At 45.5% G+C, this 21558-nt stretch overlaps 2 protein-coding genes across 2 annotated transcripts in view; one reads left to right on the top strand and one right to left on the bottom strand.

Annotated features, from left to right (window-relative positions):
- Nucleotides 1-3111: 3111 nt before the first annotated feature.
- Nucleotides 3112-5204, bottom strand: Dolk (dolichol kinase). The gene has a single exon (XM_031369676.1). It carries the CDS (start codon nucleotides 4889-4891, stop codon nucleotides 3281-3283), a length of 1611 nt encoding a protein of 536 aa, XP_031225536.1. The 5' UTR covers nucleotides 4892-5204; the 3' UTR covers nucleotides 3112-3280.
- A 35-nt stretch (nucleotides 5205-5239) lies between these two features.
- The window catches only part of Nup188 (nucleoporin 188), a 54815-nt gene continuing 38496 nt past the window's right edge, over nucleotides 5240-21558 (top strand). The window contains exons 1-8 of the mRNA XM_031369675.1: nucleotides 5240-5321; nucleotides 11035-11089; nucleotides 13822-13895; nucleotides 15394-15478; nucleotides 15603-15683; nucleotides 16279-16323; nucleotides 18208-18300; nucleotides 18434-18553. Coding sequence (XP_031225535.1) covers nucleotides 5290-5321; nucleotides 11035-11089; nucleotides 13822-13895; nucleotides 15394-15478; nucleotides 15603-15683; nucleotides 16279-16323; nucleotides 18208-18300; nucleotides 18434-18553 — 585 coding nt within the window. The 5' untranslated portion in view covers nucleotides 5240-5289. The remainder of the gene's footprint in view (nucleotides 5322-11034; nucleotides 11090-13821; nucleotides 13896-15393; nucleotides 15479-15602; nucleotides 15684-16278; nucleotides 16324-18207; nucleotides 18301-18433; nucleotides 18554-21558) is intronic.

Below are 21558 nucleotides of genomic sequence, written 5' to 3' on the forward strand. Positions count from 1 at the left end.
GTATGCTGCCTTTAAGACAGGGTTTCTCTGTGTAGCCCTGGCTATCCTGGAACTCACTCTGTAGACCAGGTTGGCCTTGAATTTGGAGATCCCTTTGCCTCTGCCTCCCAGGTGATGGGATTAAAGGCGTGTGCCAACACCTATTTTTATTTTTTTAAAATGTTATTTTATGTATGTGAGTACACTGTAGCTGTTTTCAGACACACCAAAAGAGAGCATCAGATCCTATTACAGATGGTTGTGAGCCACCACGTGGTTGCTGGGAATTGAACTCAGAACTTCTGGAAGAGCAGCTAGTGCTTTTACACATTGAGCTGTCTCTCCAGCCCTTACATGGGACACGTGCTTTTACCCACTGAGCTGTTTTGGTGGCATCTTAAAAAAAATTATTTTGAGGGGCTGAAGAGATGGCTCAGCAGTTAAGAGCACTGACTGCTCTTCTAGAGGTCCTAGGTTCAATTCCCAGCAACCACATGGTGGCTCACAACCATCTGTAATGGGATCCAACACCGCTTTCTGATGTGTCTGAAGACAGCTACAGTGCACTCATACATAAAAATAATTAAATAAAAAAATATTTTGAGCAGGGTGTCTTAGCATATGCCTTTGATCCTAGAAGGGAGGCAGAACAGGCAGAATCCCTGAGTTCAAGTTCAGCCTACTAGCAACTTCCAGGCCAGCCAGAGCTATGTGAGATTATATCTCCAAAAAAAGGGGGAGTGGGTGGCGAGATGGCTCAGCAGCTTAGAGCACTGGACTGCTCTTCCAAAGGTCCTGAGTTGAAATCTCAGCAACTGCATGGTGGCTCACAACTACCCATAATGAGATCTGACACCCTCTTCTGGTGTGTACTATGTATAATAATAAATAAATCTTTGGGCCTGAGTGAGCAGAGTTCACCGGAGTGAGCAGGGTTGACCAGAGAGAGTAGAGGTCCTAAAAATTCAATTCCCAACAACCACATGAAGGCTTACAACCATCTGTACAGCTACAGTGTGCTCACATACATAAAATAAATAAAAAAAAAAAAAAAACAGGGGCTGGTGACATGGCTCAGCGGGTAAGAGCACTGACTGCGCTTCCGAAGGTCCTGAGTTCGGATCCCAGCAACCACATGGTGGCTCACAACCACCCATAATGAGATCTGACGCCCTCTTCTGGTGCATCTGAAGACAGGTACAGTGAATTACACAGGAGCGAGCAGGGCCGGAGCAAGGGGGCCTGAGTGAGCTGAGCTGGAGCTCAATTCCCAGCCGCCACGAGATGGCTCACGGCCATCTGCACAACTACAATGTACTCATACACATAAAATAAATAAATAAATCTTTTTTTTTAAAAAAAAAAAAACAGACTTTTTTTGGGGGGTGTGGATAGCATTTCACATAGCCCAAACTGACCCTGAACTTAATATGTAACTGAAGATAACCTTAAACTTGTGATCCTTCAGTGTCTCCTGGTGAATGCCAGGGTTATAAATTCGTGTCCCTCTGGTTTTTCTTTCACTGACTTGGGAGGCCCAGCACAGTTCTGTGTCCTCATTTGTTGGGCAGCTACTTCTATAGCCCAGGTCTAGCCCTCTACCAACCGTAAAGCCCAGCAGAATGTTTTGCAAGACCAGGCTGTGAGCTGGTGGGCAACTTTCTCCAACATTGGGCCACCTCCTTTCACACAGAGAGGGGAGCCTGTGAAGATAGGGCTTGTTACTTTTCATTGTCCTCAGAGGAGCAGTCCAGTGCCCTGAGGGAAAGGGCTTGGCAGTGGTTCCCAAGAACAGACATTGCTGGCTCCTGACCTTGTTCTTACTTCCCCTGGCCTCCCTTCTGGAAGGCCTTGGGAATCCTGCTGTTATCTTCTCAGGATGGCAACTGTTCATCTGTTTAGTCAATGTCTACCAAGTTCTTGCCACAGGCCAGGCTCTGTGTGAACCCTGGGAGATGTAGAGACTCAAGCATGGGGCTAGACAGCCTGTACCCACACCTACAGTGGAACTGTTACAAAATTTCAAGAAATTCCCCAGCCTCTGTGGATCTGGACTGCACCAGAAGAGATGAATACAGGTTTGGACAGGTCTGGATTGTAAGGACTGTTGGATTCAGCCTAGCTATTACTGCCTCCTCTCTGGGGAGCAGAGGCAGGGTGGGACCAGCTTTCTTCAGCCTTCCTATGGACACAAGTTGACCTATGGCCTCCCTTCTGTTGTTCCTAGGCAAAGCAGGCAACACCTCGTGCATTCAGCTCTTTTCCTCTGAGTGAAGCCAGGAGAGGAAAGGTCACTCTGGCTTCTAAGTTCAGCCTATCTTCCTCCTGTCTTGGCTAGCTTTTTGCTGAGACAAGATTACTCTTGGGTAATAATGACACTTCCCCTTACTGACCCTTCATGGGTGGGTCAGTCTGAACACTTAAAATTATTATTCTTAGCATATGTGGGTGTGACATCCATGGAGGCATGCATGAGCCAATATGGCCATGTGGATGTTGAAAGAGCAAGTCTGTGGCCTCAGCTCTCTCCTTTTACCTTGTGTGGGTTCTAGGTATTGATCTCAGGTCCTCAGCCTTGTGTTGCAAGTACTTTTACCCACTGAGCCATCTCACTGACACCTAGGCTGAATACTTTAGATACTTTACACATTTCCTCTCAATAGAGACTTCTAGTATCCAGAGTCAGGCTGTCATTATGCCCATCTTACAGATAGAACAATTGAGGCTTAGACTCTTTTTATAATTTTTTTTTCCGAGACAGGGTTTCTCTGTGTAGCCCTGGCTGCCCTGGAACTCACTCTGTAGACTAGGCTGGCCTTGAACTCAGAAATCAGCCTGCCTCTGCCTCCCAGGTGCTGGGATTACTGGGATTAAAGGCATGAGCCACCACTGCCCAGCAAGGCTTAGATTCTCTTAAGGCCACACAGTTCATCTGTATGGCCAAGGATTCTAACCAGATTTGTTTGACATGGAACAAGTATTATGCTTTCTGATGCTGCTTGCAGGGTATATTCCAGCCATGCCCTACCCAGATTATAAAGTGGGGACTCTGCAGCATATTCAAGTTCCCTGAATTGGTGTATGCCTTTAAGCCTTTTTTGTATTTTAAATATCAGCAAAAATAAAACCAGGAGAGCTTTGCTTCTTTATTTTAAGTCTGAATCAACTTTCTGGCTTCATCTTCCTGGATGAAACCAAATCTGCTTTTCATCTCTTGGTTCTTATGTCCAAGTGGCTAGCTGCTGTGGGGACCATTCATTCTCCCTATTTCCCTGCTTCCTCATCACAGCTGCTACTGGTACTAGGCCATCAGCAATATCAGTAGGTAGAGAGGCAACAGGAGATTGTCTATTTGAGTAGTGTATGCTTCCAGAAGGGATACAGTGCTGATGGACCCCAAAATCCAAGCATAACTGTAGTTCAGGTCTACTCCACTGTCAAAGATTAAGATCAGAGCTACAGAGATGATTTGTGCAAATATAGATGTCATGGTCCCCTCGAATGTTTTCTTAGTTCCAGGCCAGCGGATCTCTCCCATGGTACTGCCAAATATGGAGGCCACAGTATCACCCACACCCACAGCCAGGACCCCAGCATAGGGGACCAGGGCTCTTGCTCCTCCCAGGCTGTCCTTCTGTGTACAGGGTCTGGGGATCAGCCAAATGGGAAGAGACATGCCCAGAAGCAGGTAGATGTGTGTTAGGATAAGAGGTCCACTGTCTCGTTCATCTAGGAAGAGGGACAGAAGGCTTCGAAGAGTGTGACCCAAGGGCTTGATTCGGAAATAGCGCACATATTCCAGGAAGATGAAGACTGCCAGACATACAGTGGCAGCCACATACAGCAGTGGCCGGTCAAAGATGATGCCTGGGATGTAAGTGGCTACCACAATGAAGTGGAAATACTTTCTTGTAATGGTAGGAGCGTTGTGCTTCTTGGACTCAGAAGATGACCGCTTGGCATTCTGGTACAGCACCACCAGGCAGGCCACGGTGGCCAGCAAAGACCAATAGGCTAGGAGGTAGATGCGAGTTTCGGTGTAGAAGAGGAACTGAAGAAGCCAGAGCAGGGGGTTCCTACGAATGAGCCAGTGCAGCCAGGGCAGAACCACACCAAGGCCCAGCACACAGGTCATGAGGTGGAAGAAGATGGAAGAGGCCCAGGTGCCTGAATCCATGAAGACAAAGAGGGTGCTGAAAAAGACACCCATGAGCACCATCCCTACCACCACCACCAACAGGAAGAAGTCCACTGGGTCCCCCTGGCTTTCAGTCAGAGAGCGCTTGATGAGTTGGTTGAGGACGAAGCTAATGCCACCCAATACCAGCAGTGCCTCCCCGGGAGTGAAGCAGCGGGGCAGCAGGTACAGCAGGATCATGTTGAGATAAACAAATATTAGCAGGACTTCCAGGACCTCGATCACCTCGCCCACACTGAGCGAGTGCTTCATAATATAAATGATAATGCCTCCGGCCAAACCCGAGATGGCACAAGTATTCATGGGCACCGGGCGAGTAATGCCCAGTGCCAACACCGAGGAGAAGAGGGCCACTGCCATGCCAGTGGCTGCAACCACAATGCCGAAGCGCTCGAAGTATGGGTTTCCTGCAGTCTGGCAGCGCTCCTTCATGACCAGCCCAAGCAAAGGCATGACCATGGAGGCCGGCAGTAAGCCACTGTTCGCGGACATTCGGAATTGGAAAACAGCATTCCCCTGCTGGAGCAGCCGGTCCCACTTGTACTGGACGTAGAAGGCCTGCACTGCGAGGGCCACGGCGCACCAGGAGTACCGGTCCCACACTACAGCGTGGATGCTCAGCACCACTGCGAACACCACTGCAGCTTCCGCCAGCACTGACCCGCTCAGCGCAAACCCAGACTCCGGGGCTTGGGGAGGGCACCGTCGGGTCATGTCTCTAGGCCCGGGGCTCTTGGGGGAAGAAGCTTGGTGACTAGGGACGCCTTGGCCCTCAACCCGCCAAGCAGAGGGGCAGCAATTTCACCCAGCCAGCAACCTTCTCCTGCTTCCAAAAGGGTGCTCCACCGCAGGCCACTCTGAGGCCTGGGAGCCGGCGCCCAGTCACCCTCCTCCGCTTTCAACCTACGGTGTAGCAGATATTTGCACGCTTCACCTCTCACGGGCTCCACCGCCTCCACCGCGGACTCATCGCACACCAGGATAGCGCCATCTTGACGGCCCCATCCTGGCCACGCCCACCAAACGCATGATGGAAACCACGCCCCCAGTCTGGAGGATCCCGGTCACGTGGGCGTAGCGTATGGGGGCGGGGCTGGGACGCGCGCGGGAAGATGGCGGCTGCCGCCGGTGGGCCGTGTGTGAGGTACGGAATGGGGCGCGGCGGGGGTCGGGAGTGGCCGTGAGGCGCGGGGTGGGAGCCGGGCGGGAGTTGGGACCGGGACTCAGCGGCAGTGGAAGAGACGAGCCCGGGCTGGGTGGACGGATACTCTCCGGGGAGGCGGTTAAGTCCAAACCGTTCCCGCTCGCGGGGCTGAGGACACTTTTGGAGCGGGCCGGCAGTTCTCCCTTCTCTCTCCGTGGTCCCTTTGCCTCCAGTCTTCCCCACTACACCACGCTCCCTCCACTTCGCTCTCTATAGACACTGCGGGACATTTCAGGGTCGCCTGGAAGACCCATCCCACCGCGATCCCTTCCTTGCTGTCCCTGCGTCCTGCTCCGCCTCGGGTGTGCCTTGCCCACGCCGCGATTTCTTCCCGCGGGCATCCTTAGTTCCCGCCTTCTTTTATTTTTGGCTAATGCCGATATTGATACAATCAGCAGGCATGCCTTCGTCTTCTTGCGATGCCGGGTGTTGTGCCAGGCTTCGGACACAAGATGAATTACTCCAAAACAAACAGTTAGCACTTAAAGAGTGTTTTTTTTTTTTTTTTTCTTTTTTGAGGCAAGGTCTCTTGTCTCTCGGGCAGGCCTTGAACTCCTTGTTTTCTTGCCTTTGCCTTCTTGATGCGGAAATTACAGACATGAATTGCGAGCCCAGTTTGCTTTTAAAGAGCACTTACTAGCACTGGACCCTGGGAAAGACCCTTGCAGGCTTTATCTCATTCATTTCTCACAACAGCACTCAGAAGTCCAGTTCACACATAGGCAGTCCCCCTCGTCTCCCCTAATGATAATCCCCGTGAGCATTCAGACTGAAGGCTCTAAAGCCTTAACCAGATCTCTGTATGTGTCTACATTATAGATCGGAAAGGGTCTTCACCTCTCCTGCTCCCCTAAAACGTAAACAGTCCCTGCCACCTGGAATTGACTCTGCTAGTTTTATTTGGTCTTGTCTCCTGCGGAAACCTTAACACCTAGACAGTTGGCCAGTGGTGGTGCATGCCTTTAATCCCAGCACTTGGGCAGCAGAGGCAGGTGGATTTCTGAGCTCAGGCCAGCCTGGTCTACAGACTGAGTTCCAGGACAGCCAAGGCTACACAGAGAAACCTTGTCTCGAAGAAAAAAAAAAAAAAGAAAAACAAAAAACAAAAACCACCCAGACAAATTTGTAACTACATTGCCTGTCTTTCTCTACATTAGCTACTTTACCTTCCAGGGGTAACATTTTCTTTGGAGTTTCCTGTGGATAAAGTGTGATTCTTATGGGGGGCCAGTTTGGTTTTCTTCCCCCTGTTGTTTCATGACAGACCTTGTATCCATAGCTATGGATAAATACTTGTGTGAAAACTGTAAAAAAAAAAAATGAATTTTTCAAAAGGAAAGGAAAATTTTGGCTTGCCAGCAAGCTCTGAGCTTTCTGTGAAACTTAGCAAACCCATCGTTGAGGGAGGACTTTAACTGACCCTAAGGTTTTCATTTTACTTTATTTATTTATTTATTTATTTATTTATTTATTTGAGTTCCTAGGGGTCAAACCCAGGGCCTCAGGAATTCTAAGTAAGCACTCTTCTACTGAGTCACAGCCTGCGGGCACTGAGCAGGAGGAGTCTAAGTACTGCCTTGCTTTATTAGGACAATGACTTTTAGCCCTGAAAATGTGCTGCTTAGCAGTTGGGAGTAGTGGGCTGTATTTGAAAAGCTCGAGGCCTGGGGCAAGAAATCATCCATCCTGGTTTTTGGACCTACTGCTTTGTGGTTGGTCTTAGAAGTCACCTTACCATTTTGAGCTCCTACTATTCCAAATGGGAATCCTTTTAATCTTTGTGTGCAAGGTGTGTGCACATGTGTGCATGTGGAGGCTGTCAAGTGTCTTTCTTGGTTCATCTCTATTTTACCAAGGTGGTATCTCCTGTTGTATCTGGAGTTTGCCGGGTCTGGGTGTTTAGCTCTCTATCTTGCCTTGGGCTTGTCTACTGTCTTCCCTTGTCTCCTGGTCCTGAGCAGTGGGATTATTGGTGGGCTGCCATGCTTGCCTGGCTTTTTAAATGGGCGCTGGGGATCTGAATCTGGTCTTTGCACCAGGTGCTTTATCTGTTGAGCTATCTCTGTAGTCTTTTGTTGTTTAGAAGTTTATTGGAGTGACCATGAAACCTAATGTTCTGTATACTGTGTCTGGTCTGACTGTGTGATACCTAGATCTGTACCCCTCAACTATTCTGCTGCTGCAGTTGCAGGCGTGTGCAGAGGAGCCAGCACTAGTGGCACTGGAATGACTCTCTTTCAACCATTCAGAATCCTGTGAAAGTCATTCAGAATGTGGCAGTGAGTTGGTTTGCTGTTTGCTAAGGAGTACATGTGGAGGTCAGGGACAACTTGCCGGAATCTGTTTTTCCCTTCCACCATGTGGGAGGGTCCTGAGGATTCAATTCTTCAGGCTTAGTGGTCAGTAACTGGATGACCTTTACCCATTGAGTCATCTTGTTAGTCCATCAATGCACTAAGAAAACAAAAATAGACTTAGTGTGTGTCTGTGTAGGAGGGAGCACAAGTGTGGTGCCATGGCAGGTGACCAGAGGACACATCCTAGTCAGCTCTCTTCTACTGTGCCTCCTGGGGTGCAAGGCTTTTGCAGCAAGAGCTGCACCACCTTTTAGGCCCAGTCAGTATGTTTTAAACAGTCTTATCTTTGAAGCTACATACTTGATTTCAGCACTTTAGTTTCTCTTCTGTGCACTTAGTTCAGATGTGGTGCACACTTAGTTCCTGTAGTACAAAGGCAGAAGCTGTTTCCTTCCTTAGCCTTTAGGTTGCCGTGCAAGTACCAGCTCATCTGTCGTGTCTGCACATCCCTTCCTTGCCTGTGGGAGGGAGTCTTTCTTCTTGAGGCAGTTTCTAGTACCCTCTGCCCATGTATGTGTGTGTTCCTCTGAAGTCTGTCATTGTTAGCACCGGCCTGTAGTACTACTTCCTTTTTGCAGATTGTGTAATGTGCCGTTGTGTGACAGACTTTTCCTGGGGAATGCAACACATATACCTCTACTCAGCATAGAAAGGAAGCCACAGAAGACCAAAGGGATGAGTGCACCAATGCTGGGTGAGGGAGTACTTACAAGGATCAAGGGTCTTGCAGTATCATCTTCAAAACCAGGCGTGGTGGTACACATCTTTAATCCTAGCTCTTAGGAGGCAGAGGAAGGCAGATCTCTTGAGTTTAAGGCCAGCCTGGTCTACAAAGTAAATTCCAGGACACCCAGGGCTACACAGAGTAACCCTGTATCAAACAAACAGTTTGATACAGTAGCTGCATCAGCAGAAAGCCCACCTCCTTGTGGTGACAGCTGAAGGCTGCAGCTTTCCCTGGAGGCATCTAAGGCTTGCAGGCCTTGCAGGGAGCTGCACAGCTGGAGCAGCTCTTCTCTGGGCAGTGTGGCTGGAAAGGATCTCTACCCAGCAACTGTCTGCTCACCTTTATACTGTTGGGTCGGGGTCTTCCCTGAGAAGGGACCCCGTGTGATCATGGTTTCCTCCTATGCCTTCTAAGCCTCCCTTTCCTCTGGAGGGCATGTTGTACCCCGAGGAACATGCCCTGTAACAGTGCCTTCCCAGCTTTAAGCAGCATTAAGTCTTAGACTAATTTACATCTTCATCATCCCCAGACAAGTCCAGGGTGTAGGGGCCATTAACACTTAATTCAACAAATACTCTGTTCTTCATAACATACCATTTCCTCTTCCATCCTGCCTCTTGGAGCTTTTAACTTGTTTTTCTGTTCCAAGTAGATTAGAGTCTAGAAGGGACTTATATCATTCTCCTCTGACAGACTTTCATTCAGCTCATACTGTTCTTTTTTTTTTTTTTTTAAAGGGGTTTTTTGAGACAGGGTTTCTCTATTTAGTCCTGGCTGACCTAGTAGTATTCACTCTGTAGACCAGGCTGGCCTCGAACTCCGAAATCCGCCTGCCTCTGCCTCCCAAGTGCTGGGATTAAAGGCGTATAACACCACTGCCTGGCTTAAAAAAGATTTCTTTATTTAGGTATTTTATGTATGTGAATACCCTGTCTTCATGCGTGCGTGCCAAAAGAGGGAATCAGATTCCATTACAGAAGGTTATGAGCCACCATGTCGTTGCTGGGAATTGAACTGAGGGCCTCTGTAAGAACAGCCACTGTTCTTGACTGCTAAGTCATCTCTCCACCCCTGAAGATGAATCTTGATTGCAACTTGAGTATTATGATGGCCTAGCTCAGGCATGGCTAGTGTGTACCTGCTTCCACTGCGTGTTATCCTTGTGACTTTAGGCCAGTTATTGGTCTCTGAATCCTTTATTCCCTGATACTATATTGAGGACAGAAATAGTGTCTGCTTCATAGAGGTGTGTGTAGGCATGTTCTGCCTCAGGTGTGTGGAAGTCAGAGGACAACTTGCAGAAGTTGGTTTTACCATGTGGGTTCCAGAGATCAGAGATCAAACTTAGGTCGTCAGGTTTAGGGACAAGTTCCTTTCCTGTTGAGCCATCTTGCTTGTCAAAATCTTAGCTTTTTTTTTCCCCCAGACAGGGTTTCTCTGTGTAGCCCTGGCTGTCCTGGCACTCACTCTGTAGACCAGGCTGGCCTTGAACTCAGAAATCCGCCTGCCTCTGCCTCCCAAATGCTGGAATTAAAGGCATGCACCACTACTGCCTGGCTTTTTTTTTTTTTTTTTTAAATAAAAATTTCACTTTGTGACTGGGGTGTGGCTCAGGGGTGGTTAAAGCTGTTGAGACCCTCAGGTAAATCCTTCACACACTTGGATTTATTCAGTGAGTGACCACTCAGTGGCTTAAGAGCACTGGCTGTTCCAGCGCATCCAGATTTTATTCCTAGCATGTTCATGGATGCTCATAACCTTTTTTTTCCCCCTTAGTTTTATTCTATGTGTATAGGTGTGATGATGTCAGATCCCCTGGAACTGGAGTTACAGACAGTTGTAAGCTGCCATGTGGGTCCTGGGAATTGAACCTGAATCCTCTGGAAGAGCAGCCAGTGTGCTTAACCACTGAACTATCTTTCCAGCCCTGCTCATAACTTTTATAACTACATCTCCATGTGATCTAACACTTGCTATAGGCTTCCTTGGGTATTACATGCTAGTGGTGCATAAATCTACATGAAGGCAAAAACCAATACATGCCACTAAAATAAAAATAGATGTCACAAACACACACACACACCCAAGAAGAATGCAACATTGTTTCATATGTTTAGAAAAGTAAAGAAGAAAGTTTTTTTTAGATTTATTTACTTATTTTATCTATATTTATTTGTTTTTGTTTCCTGCGGAAACATCTAGACAGCAGGGCGGTGGTGGCACATGCCTTTAATCCCAGCACTTGGGAGGCAGAGGCAGGCGGATTTCTGAGTTCGAGGTCAGTCTAGTCTACAGAGTGAGTTCCAGGACAGCCAGGGCTACACAGAGAAACCCTGTTTTGGGGGAGAGGGGGCAAAGAACAGGGTGTACTAAGTAAAAAATTTCAGCCCAGCTTGGGCTATGGTATGAGACCTGGTGTATGGTATGGTATCAGAAAGGCTATTAATACTAAAAATAAGAAGCCATTTAGAAATCCTATGTTCTTACATTTTATGTTTAATTTGAATATCAAATTTCTTTAACTTTTTTTTTATTAGAGCAAAATTATGTCTGTGCTTTCTTTTTTCAGGAGCAGTAGAGAACTCTGGACAATTCTACTTGGGAGGTCAGCTCTTAGAGAATTGGTGAGTTACAGGTTTATAGTCCTATCTTAGGAGTTTTTATAATTTTGATTACCAAAAACAAAATTAGAAAAACTCAAAATGGAGACTTGTGTTCTTGTGTAGCTACTGATATTTTCTAAGTCACCCCTTGCTTGTACCATGTCTTCTGTGAAGACAGTCATACCATCGCTGAAGTTGCCTGAGAACATGCTGCGTAGAGCCTCTGCTGCTTGGACTGAGAAAGGCTCCCAGACCTCTTGTCTCATGTTTTCTTTGTTTGCCTCTTGTAGTGTATAGTTTTTGCTACTCTTCTTTAAGCTCCAAGCAGACCTTGCTACCAGTTCCACCCAGGTTCCCTCTGATCAGTAGATGAAAGATACACACACACACACACACACACAATAGCTTACCTTTGATATGCTTTTGTTCAATGGCCAATCTCTCCTAAGCCTTCCTCAGCTATTGTTCCCTTTTCACTTCCAGCTCAGTACCTTAAATCTACCCTCAACTTTAGTTGCTCAGTTACCTTTAGTCCTAGCTCAGCACCCTAAATCTGCCCTTGGCTCAGTTGTGTTTTTAATCTCTCACCTGCTACCCTACGCCCAGTTGGGGAAATGGCTGAGGGAAAGCTCTGCTTGAGATCAAAGATGGCTGGTGGCTTTTTCTTCCTTGAAACATGGCAAAACCTCTCTCTCCTCCCTTGAGGCTGTGTTAAAGGAAGTCCCGCCTATTCCACCCAACTCACTGACCACTGGCGTCTTTATTGATGGATCAAGAACCATCTGGGGAACAGGACCTTCAGGGTTCACAGGCAGATTCCCGATGAGAGCATCTGAACTATCCCTGTAGCTTTAGCTTCCAAATCAGAGAGGCTGTGAGTTCAAGTATATGATCAGGGAAGGATAGCCATTTCATGTTGTTTCTTCAGCTTTTTACTCTGTGAGGAGTGTCCTGGTGGCATTCGCTTATTGTTAAACTTTTTGTTATAAATAACACAGCTGTATACCTGTCTTAGAACCTTATATGATATTCCTTCATCTGATAACACTGCTTCTAGAATGGATCCTTAGAGAGTGTTGTGTGCTCAGAGTGCTCTGGTACGGCATTCTCCTGCACCTCTGGGCATGGTCCATACTGTAATCCCAGTATCCAGAGGCTGGAGTAAGATCTCAGGGTTAGACCAGCTTAGACTACCTAGTAAGACGATCTCAGAAAAACAGGGGCTGGAGAGATGGCTCAGCAGTTAAAAGCACTGACTGCTCTTCCCAAGGTCCTGAGTTCAAATCCAAGCAACCACATGGTGGCCCACAACCATCTGTAATGAGATCTGATGCCCTCTTCTGGGATGTCTGAAGACAGCTACAGTGTACTTACATATAATAAATAAATAAACCTTTTTAAACAAAACAAAACAAATGCCAAATAATTCGGACTGAGCAAATGTTTGTTTATCTATTTTTATTTTATGTATGTGAGTGTTTTGCTTGCATGTATGTATATACACCACATGCATATCTGGTGTCAAGGAGGCCAGAAAAGGGCATTTGATACCCTGGACTGCAGTCACACAGACAGTTGCTTGCTGCCATGTAGGTAGTAGGACCTGAACTTGGTCTTCGGCAAGAGCACTCAGTGCCTTTAGTTTCTCCTGTGCCTTGAGTGGCTGCCTTAATCATTAAGATAAAGTGATTTCATTTTTTATTTAATGATTACTTGTTTTTTTGGGGTTTTTTTGTTTTTTTTTTTTTCGAGACAGGGTTTTTCTGTGTAGCCCTGGCTGTCCTGGACCTCACTCTGTAGACCAGTCTGGCCTCGAACTCAGAAGTCTTTTTTTTTTTTAAACTTTTAAAAAATATTTATTTATTATTACACATAAGTATACTGTAGCTGTCTTCAGATACTCCAGAAGAGGGCGTCAGATCTCATTATGGATGGTTGTGAGCCACCATGTGGTTGCTGGGATTTGAGCTCAGGATTTTTGGAAGAGCAGTCAGTGTTCTTAATCGCTGAGCCATCTCTCCAGCCCAATTACTTGTTTTTATGTGTATAAAATGTTTTTATGTGTATGTGTAGGGTTTTGCCTGTGTATATCTATATGAGAGTGTTGGATTCCCTGGAACTGGAGTTACTGACAGTTGTGAGTTACCATGTGGGTACTGGGAATTGAACCTGGGTCCTCTGGAAGAGCAGCTAGTGCTCTTAAACTGCTGAGACATCTCTCTAGCTCCATGAAGTGATTATATTAAGCAAACAAACAAACAAAAAAATAACTTCTGGAGTTGTATCTAGCATTTTAGAAGAATGACAATCATGATCTGCTATTTAGTAAAATAATTAATTATTAGAAAACCACTTTATAAATATTTCCATAAATAATACTACACTATTAATCAAAAAAATTACAAAATTCTGTATTCAGAATGCTTTAAACGAGTGGTTCTCAACCTTCCTAATGCTATAACCCTTTAATAAAGTTCCTCATGTTGTTGTGATCCCCAACCATAAAATTATTTTTGCTTGCTATTGTTACAAATTGTAATGCAAAATGTATATTTTCCAATGGTCTTAGGAGACCCCTGTTAAAGGTGTCATTTGACTCCTCCTCCCCACAAAGGTGTTGTGACCTAAAGGTTGAGGAATGGTGCTTTAAACTATAGTGGAAACATTTCAGACAGACATGGGAGTGTACAGCGAGTGGTGTGGCCATGGAGTCTTCCCGTTTGCGTCTGTGTAACTGTTCTCTTCTTTTGCAGAATCAGATTGAGGCGGAGCTGGGTAAATATTGGCAGCGCTTGTTAGAAGGACTTTCTTACTACAAACCTCCCAGGTATGGCTATGCTAGTGATGCCAGTCCCTCTCTCTCTCATCCCCTAGGACTCGAGTAAGGATGAAACTGCCCTGTGTGCTTTAAAACTTTCCCAGCTAGAAAGTGAGCAGTTTGGATGTCTATTGAAAGGAAGGGCAGTTTCCTCCACAGTAATCCAGTTGTCTGTCATCCTCCCCCAGACAGTTTCTCTAGAATTCTGTCTCTCCTGGAACAAACTCTGTAGACGATGCTGGTCTCAAACTCAGAGATCTGCCTGCTTCTGCCTCCCTCCTGAGTTCTGGGAGTAAAAGCATGCACACTACCTCCTGGTTATCTAACTTTGAAAGTGGCCCTTTGTGTGGCTTGTGTTCTCCACTGTGCACTGGAGAACACAATGAGGTCACCTAAAAGATACTTGCAAGTTCACATTCCCAGTTCAAGGGCCTCTGATGCCCTCTGCTGGCCCCTGGAGGCTACAGACACTCCTGCAGGGCAAACGCCCATACACATAAAGGGGAGTTTAGAGAGAGATGAGTTTATACAATAACATAGCATTTGAAGTCTAGTAAAATTTTTGTTTGTTTTTTGAGACAGGGTCTCAAAAAGCTCTTGTCTATACTGTAATTTACTATATAGATTATATTAGCCTCGAACTTATAGATACCTGCCAGCATCAGTCTCTCAAGTGCTGGGAGTGAAGGCTCATGGCTCTTTGCCTTGATACCTCTACGCCTCCACACCCAGCTAAACCTTTTTTTTTTTTTCTTTTAAATAACTAAAATTAACCTCTAGACTGTCATTTAACCTTTTTTTTTTCTTTTTGAGCTCTGGGGTGAACTGAAGAGCCCCTCGCATGTGCTCTGCTAGCTGGCCTACATCCCTAGCATCTCTAGGCCTGAGTGTCCTCTCTTGTGTTGTAATCCTCCCCCAGGGCCACATGTTGCATTTAGTTGTCATGTGTCCCTGCCTGGACTCAACTGTGACTGTGCTCAACTGTTACTGCATTTCAGTTTTTTTCCTTGCTTTCATGACTTTGAGCAGTTCTGAGTAGAGTGGCCTAATATTTTATACAATGTCCTCCATTTGGACATGTCTGATGTCTTTCTCATTATGGACTTTTCAGAGGGGAAATGCCATTCTTATTATATCCTTTCAGTTTATATGTGCTAGACCCATAGAATAAGTGGTGATGGTACCCTTGATCACTCTTCTGAGGAGTTGGAGGACGAGGACTTCTCACATGGACCTCTGGTCTTCACATATTCTGCCCTCCAACATGTTTAAAAAATTTAACGTAGCAAAAGAGATCTACAAATAACACTATTATAACTAGTTTATAAGGCACATACATGACTTTTTTACATAGGCATAGCCAGTTCTGTGTTACAAAGTTTATAGATGTGAATGTGTGTTTTACAGACACTAAAGGAAAAAAGAAGGCCAGAGTCATTGAGTGTTTTTAATCTTATACCCTCGGGGTCACTGTGAATGAGGAAATAACTTCGAGTTTTTCTCATAGTCCAAGTTCAGCTGAAAGAGTGAAAGCTAATAAAGACGTAGCGTCACCTCTGAAGGAGCTGGGCTTAAGAGTCAGCAAGTTCTTGGTGAGTACAACTTAGCACAGGGTCAGTTTATGCTGCTGTGGCTGCCTTTGGCCTTGTTGTTAATGGTGGTAGTAGAAGTTCTAAGCTTCAGTGGCTGTTCCTCACTTAGTGCTTCTTGCTTTAGGGTCTTGATGAAGAACAGAGTGTGCAGTTACTACAGTGTTACCTTCAGGAGGATTACAGGGGTACTCGGGACTCACTAAAGGTTTGTGGCTCTGCCCAGCTCCCATTGACCTTTCTTCCTTAGAGTTTGGGCCCTTGCCCTTTACTGAAGAAATTAGAGATATACAGGTATTAGGCAAGACTTTTTTCTTTGGTTTTTGAGCCAGGGTTTCTCTGTGTAGCCCTGATTGTCTAGGAACTGCCTTTGTAGACCAAGCTGGACTCAAATTCGGAGATCCACCTGCCTCTGTCTCCCAAGTGCTGGGATTAAAGGGGTGTGTCACCACTGCCTGGCTAGGCAAGAGTTTTAAAGGCTGGAAAGAGATATCCCAATGTGTGTTTAAGAAGGCACCTGTCTTTATTTGTGCAGGGGTTGAAATGTCAAAGAATTACAAGTAAGTGAGAGATCTGAGAGAACATCCAGCCTGCCCAGCTTTAATCTTTTCATATAAAGGGCCCTACCAGAGGAAAAGGGAAGGATTTGTGCATCAGTTTGGTTAGACTTGGCTTAAACATAAGGTGGAGATGTTTTCAGAAACAAAATAGAAGGGCAGTCATGAAGGGCGTGGTGTATCTTTTTCTTTGCCAGTTGAATTCTACTTGTAAGACAGCTTCTTGACTGCTCTGTTTTCCTTTAGACAGTCCTGCAAGATGAGAGGCAGAGCCAGGCCTTAACCCTGAAGGTAAGCACTGATTGCTAGCTCATTCTTTTGTGGACACTTAGTGTGGCAGCTGCTTGACTCTGTTTTCCTGAGTGATTCTGTCTCTTTTCTCCTCTCCTCTCCTCTCTTCTTTTCTCCTCTCTTTTCTTCTTCTCTCCTCTCCTCTGCACACTCTCCTCTCTCCTTTTGAGCCAGGGTCTTACTGTGTAGCCCTGGCCAGCCTAGAACTCACTATGAGTTACCATGTGGTTGCTGGGAGTTGAACTTAGGACCTCTGGAAGAGCAGTTGGTGCTTTTAACCTCTGAGCCATCTCTCCAGCTTGCTGGAACTCATTGTTTAGACCACTTCACTGTATAGATCTATCCCCCTCTGTTCCTTAGTACTGGGTAATAAAAGTGTGCGAGATGCATCCTTGCCTTGCCTCAGTTTTTAGGTCTTAGCTGAGGCTTCTTAACCCCATGATCCAGGTGAGGAGTTTTTCCCAGAGTGCCTTCTGCTGCTGGTGCTAAGAACTCTTTTGGGAATGACTGTTCTCCAAGGCTGAGTTAACTTGAGATTTTGGGTTGGGAGGTATAGCTCAGGGCTTCAGGGATGTTAAGAGCATCCCCCACTGAGTCCCCTTCTCAGTCTTTTTAGGTTAAGTTCAGCAGAATTGGTTTGTATCCGGATACTCTGTCTGTCCTGCAGCCTTCTCACTTCACAGCTGTCCCAGGGATTTGAATTCTGGAATATTTCCTGCTGACACTCGATGCAGCATAAGTCTGTTGCTTGCAACATGGTTGAACATGTAGTCTTGGTAGCTGGATGTTTGTTTTATATATTTAACCTGCCAGTTTGTATCTTCTGTATTATTTGGACCTTTTGAGAACTCATGTTAGAAAATTGTAGAAGGAATTAGAAATTCTCGTTGGCCCATATAAAAGACACACAGCCCACGTTTTTATTTAAAAGCTGTAAGTCTAGATTGGCCGGTTTGGAACTATTCTAACTCATTTCCCAGCCATGATGTCCCTTGTTCCTTGCTGTTTTTCATGGCTATGTGCTCATGGCCCATCATCTCTCATGGCGGCCTCCTCCAGTCTGTGTCTCCTGCCTTTGCCTGCTACCCAAGTAAATGGGTAAATGAAACCTATGTACTTTTACATACTGCCCAATCACAGGCTTCAGTCTATTTTTGACCAGTTAACTTGGGGAGCAAGGTTACATAGCATCACTTTGTGTTTGTGATGATCTTGTCGGGGGCAACCAGTTTTTGGAGGCCAGAATTTAGCATTTGAATACAAGCAATATCAAACCAACCCACTAGAGAAAAAATTGGGTTTTGGAAATTTGTTTAGATTATTAAGTAGTAATTCCTTTAATCTTCCTTGACATATGATTATGGATGTTCTTAATTCAATGTATTTGCATTTCTGTGATTGCCGATATTTGTCAGATTTTTCTGTTCGTGTTTAAAAATAGTATTTTAGAGCTTGGAGGTGGCTCAGTGGTTCAGAGTACTTGCTTCTCTTCCAGGGACATTGGCCACACATGAATGCCTTAACATCCAGCTCCAGGTTACTTCTTGCCCTTCTTCCTCTGGCCTTGGTAGGCACCTGCACACATGTGGTATACACAAACAAAAATAAAATGAAGTGAATTTTAAAATATTTGTTTGTTGTGTATACCTCCATAGCAGGTGTGTGGAGGTCAAAGAACAACTTGTGGAAGTTGGTTCTCTCCTTCCACCATGTGGATCTGGAGCTTGAACTCAGGTTGTCAGGTGTGTCGTCTTTACCCACTGAGCCGTCTGTCCTCCCTCCAGTCACAGCTTGAAGATTATCAGCAGTTGTAATGGTAACTCTTTTTTTGCAAGAGTGACTGGGTGATTTTGAAATTTTGTGGTTTTTTTTTTTCCACTGTAGATTGCAGATTATTATTATGAAGAAAGAACCTGCATTCTTCGTTGTGTCTTACATCTTCTGACATATTTCCAAGATGAACGCCATCCCTACAGGGTAAGCCTGCTTGGTGTTCTTTGTTCTCTATCCCATGTCCTTCAGATTGAAGTAAACTCATATCATTCATATTCATGTGAAGGCTTACATTTTATTCCACACACACCTGAGTTACTTTGTTCTGGTTTTTAAGGCTGAGTATGCTGACTGTGTTGACAAGCTGGAGAAGGAGCTAGTTTTGAAGTACCGACAGCAGTTTGAGGAGCTGTATAGAACAGAAGCACCGACCTGGGAGACTCATGGCAGTCTCATGGTATGTAGTATATGTGCTTCTCTCTAGCTCAACAGAGTAATGTGCCTTGCTCAGGGAGCTCTAATGGAGTTACATACATGAGCATATGTGTAGGAATGAATCAGAACAAAACTTTGATTAATGGTCCCTAATTCTTAGCCTTTCCTTGGTTCATATTATCTTTTTTCTTTCTTTCCTCATTTATGTTAGGATTATAGTGTTAAAACCCACCCAACCCTCTTTTTTTTTTTTTTTTTTTTTTTTTTTTTTTTTTTTTTTTTGTAAATTTTACTCATTTATTATATGTAAGTACACTGTAGCTGTCTTTAGATCTCATTACAGATGGTGTGAGCCACCATGTGGTTGCTGAGATTTGAACTCAGGACCTGCGGAAGAGCAGTCAGTGCTCTTAACCACTGAGCCATCTCACCAGCCCAGTTAGTGGAATTCTTTTTTTTTTTTTTTGTTTCCGAGACAAGGTTTCTCTGTATAGCCCTGGCTGTCCTGGAACTCACTCTGTAGACCAGGCTGGCCTTGAACTCAGAAATCCTCCTGCCTCTGCCTCCCAAGTCTGGGATTAAAGGTATGTACCACCACCGCCCGGCAAGCCTGGCTTAATGTTACAGGTCTGACATCTGAGTTAGTTAGTGTATCTGGAGTCTCTTGGACTCAGAGCCTGCCAGACTAAAGTAGACTTACCAGTTTTATTATATCCTAGGCCTTAGCTTAGCCACTACCCAGATAGCTCTTCTAACTTAACCTGAATAGCCTTATCCAGGTCTAGTCACATGGCCCATTACCCACACCACCTCTCCATGCCCAGCTTCCTCCATGTGCAGTTCCTGGTTCTTCTCCCAGAGAGCCTCTCTCAGACCAGAAGTCCCTCCTACCATTTTCGCACAGCTATTGACCATCAGATCTTTATTAAACCATTCAGTGAGTTAGGAAGGTGTATTTTTACAAAATACAGAGGAAGGTAATGGACCATAAGAGTAACAATATCAGCCGGGCACTGTTGTGAATGGGGGTGGGGGGTGGAGGATGGGGGTGGGAGGCTGGGGGAGTGGGTGTGCAGGAGTTTGCAGTCTGGTCTCGAAGCTGCAAGCACCAGCCCACAGTGGGTCTAGTTGAAAGGCAGCAATACATGGTTGTAAGATGTTTCATTATAAGAAAGAGAGAGAAGAGATAGGAAAGTAGAGGCAGGCCATCACCACGTGGCCATGCCAGGGGGAAGGGAAGAGGAGAAAGTAAAGATAAGAAGAGAAGAGGCTAAGAAGGAAAGGAGAGAAGAAGAAGGGAAGAGAAGAAAGGAGAGGAGAGAAGGGAAGGGGCAAACTGCCCATTATATGGTGGTCTGGGCTGTCTGTAGAGCCGGGCATACCTGGCTGTGGTCAGATGACTGGGGATGGAGTCCAGCCAGAATGCTGGGAGCTTGGGGCATTGTGTACGCGATTTATAGCACAGGCTAAATGAGTTGGAGGGCTCCTGGAATCAGCTATCTGCGTCTGGGAGTGTGGCTTTTATTGTTCCTTCCCTTGTAGAAACTCCTACTGGGTCACTGAATTAATAAGTCTTGCTAAACCTAGAACACAGACTGCTTTTCACGTTCCCACAGGAACGGACGAAAACCAGAGACAGAATAGTAAGGCTAGAAGCTAGCATGTGAGTAGACACAGAACAGGTGGGAAGTTAATATATATTTTAGGGTTTGCTGCTGTGAAGAGATACCATGACCAAGGCAACTCTTTTTTTTTTTTTTTTTTTAATTTATTTATTTTATATATATGAATACACTGTCACTGTCTTCAGACACACAAGAAGAGGGCATCGGATCCCATTACAGATGGTTGTGAGCCACCACATGGTTGCTGGGAATTGAACTCGGGACCTCTGGAAGAGCAGCCAGTGCTCTTAACCACCGAGTCATCTCTCCAGCCCCCTTCTCCCCTCTCCCCCAAACCCCCTAGATAACTTTTATAAGGACAACATTGATTTGGGGCTGGCTTATAGGTTCAGAGGTTCAGTCCATTATCATCAAGGCAGGAGGAGCATGGCAGTGTCCAGGCAGGGATGGTGCACGAGGAACTGAAAGTTCTACATCTTCATCTGAAGACTACTAGGAGAAGATTGGCTCCCATGTGATTAGGAGGAGGGTCCCACTGTCCACCCCCACAGTGACACACTACCCTCAACAAAACCACACCTACTCCAACAAAGCTACACCTCCTAATACTGCCATTCCCTGGACCAAGCATATTTGAACCATCACAGAATGTGCAACAATTGACATTTGAGGGCTGAAGAGATAGCTCAGTGGATGTTTTTCCAGAGGACCCTGCGTTCAGTTCCCAGCACCCACATGGTGTCTCACAGTCATCTGTCATTTTAGTTCCTAGTGATCCAACACTACCTTCCTGACCTTAGTAACTACTATACAAATGTGGAACACAGACATAAAACATCAGACAGTGAAAACATCCATACACATAAAATAATGAAATACATTTAAGAAAAAGAAAGTGAGTGGGGCAGTGGTGGGGCACGCCTTTAATCCCAGCACTTGGGAGGCAGAGGCAGGTGGATTTCTGAGTTTGAGACCAGCCTGGTCTACAGAGTGAGTTCCAGGACAGCCAGGGCTATACAGAGAAACCCTGTCTCAACACCCCCACCCAAAAAAAAACCAAAAAAAACAAAAAAAAAGAAAGTGGCAGTTCACTGGTGGGAACAGACCATGTGATATATGATACTAGATCTAGTGGTCTCCATCTGTTGAACCAAGGTCCTGTCTCCTCTGCAGACTTTCTTCTTTTTTTTTAAAGATTTATTTATTATTTTATATATATGAATACACTGTCGCTCTTTTCAGACTCACCAGAAACAAGTATCAGATCCCATTACAGATGGTTGTGACCTACCATGTGGTTCTTGGGAATTGAACTCAGAACCTCTGGAAGAACAGCTGCTGAGCCATCACTCCAGCCCATACTTTTTTCTTTTTCTTTTTCTTTACTTTTTTTTTTTTTTTT

The sequence above is a fragment of the Mastomys coucha genome, unplaced genomic scaffold (assembly GCF_008632895.1).
Source record: "Mastomys coucha isolate ucsf_1 unplaced genomic scaffold, UCSF_Mcou_1 pScaffold15, whole genome shotgun sequence".
In the NCBI taxonomy this organism is placed as follows: Eukaryota; Metazoa; Chordata; class Mammalia; order Rodentia; family Muridae; genus Mastomys; species Mastomys coucha.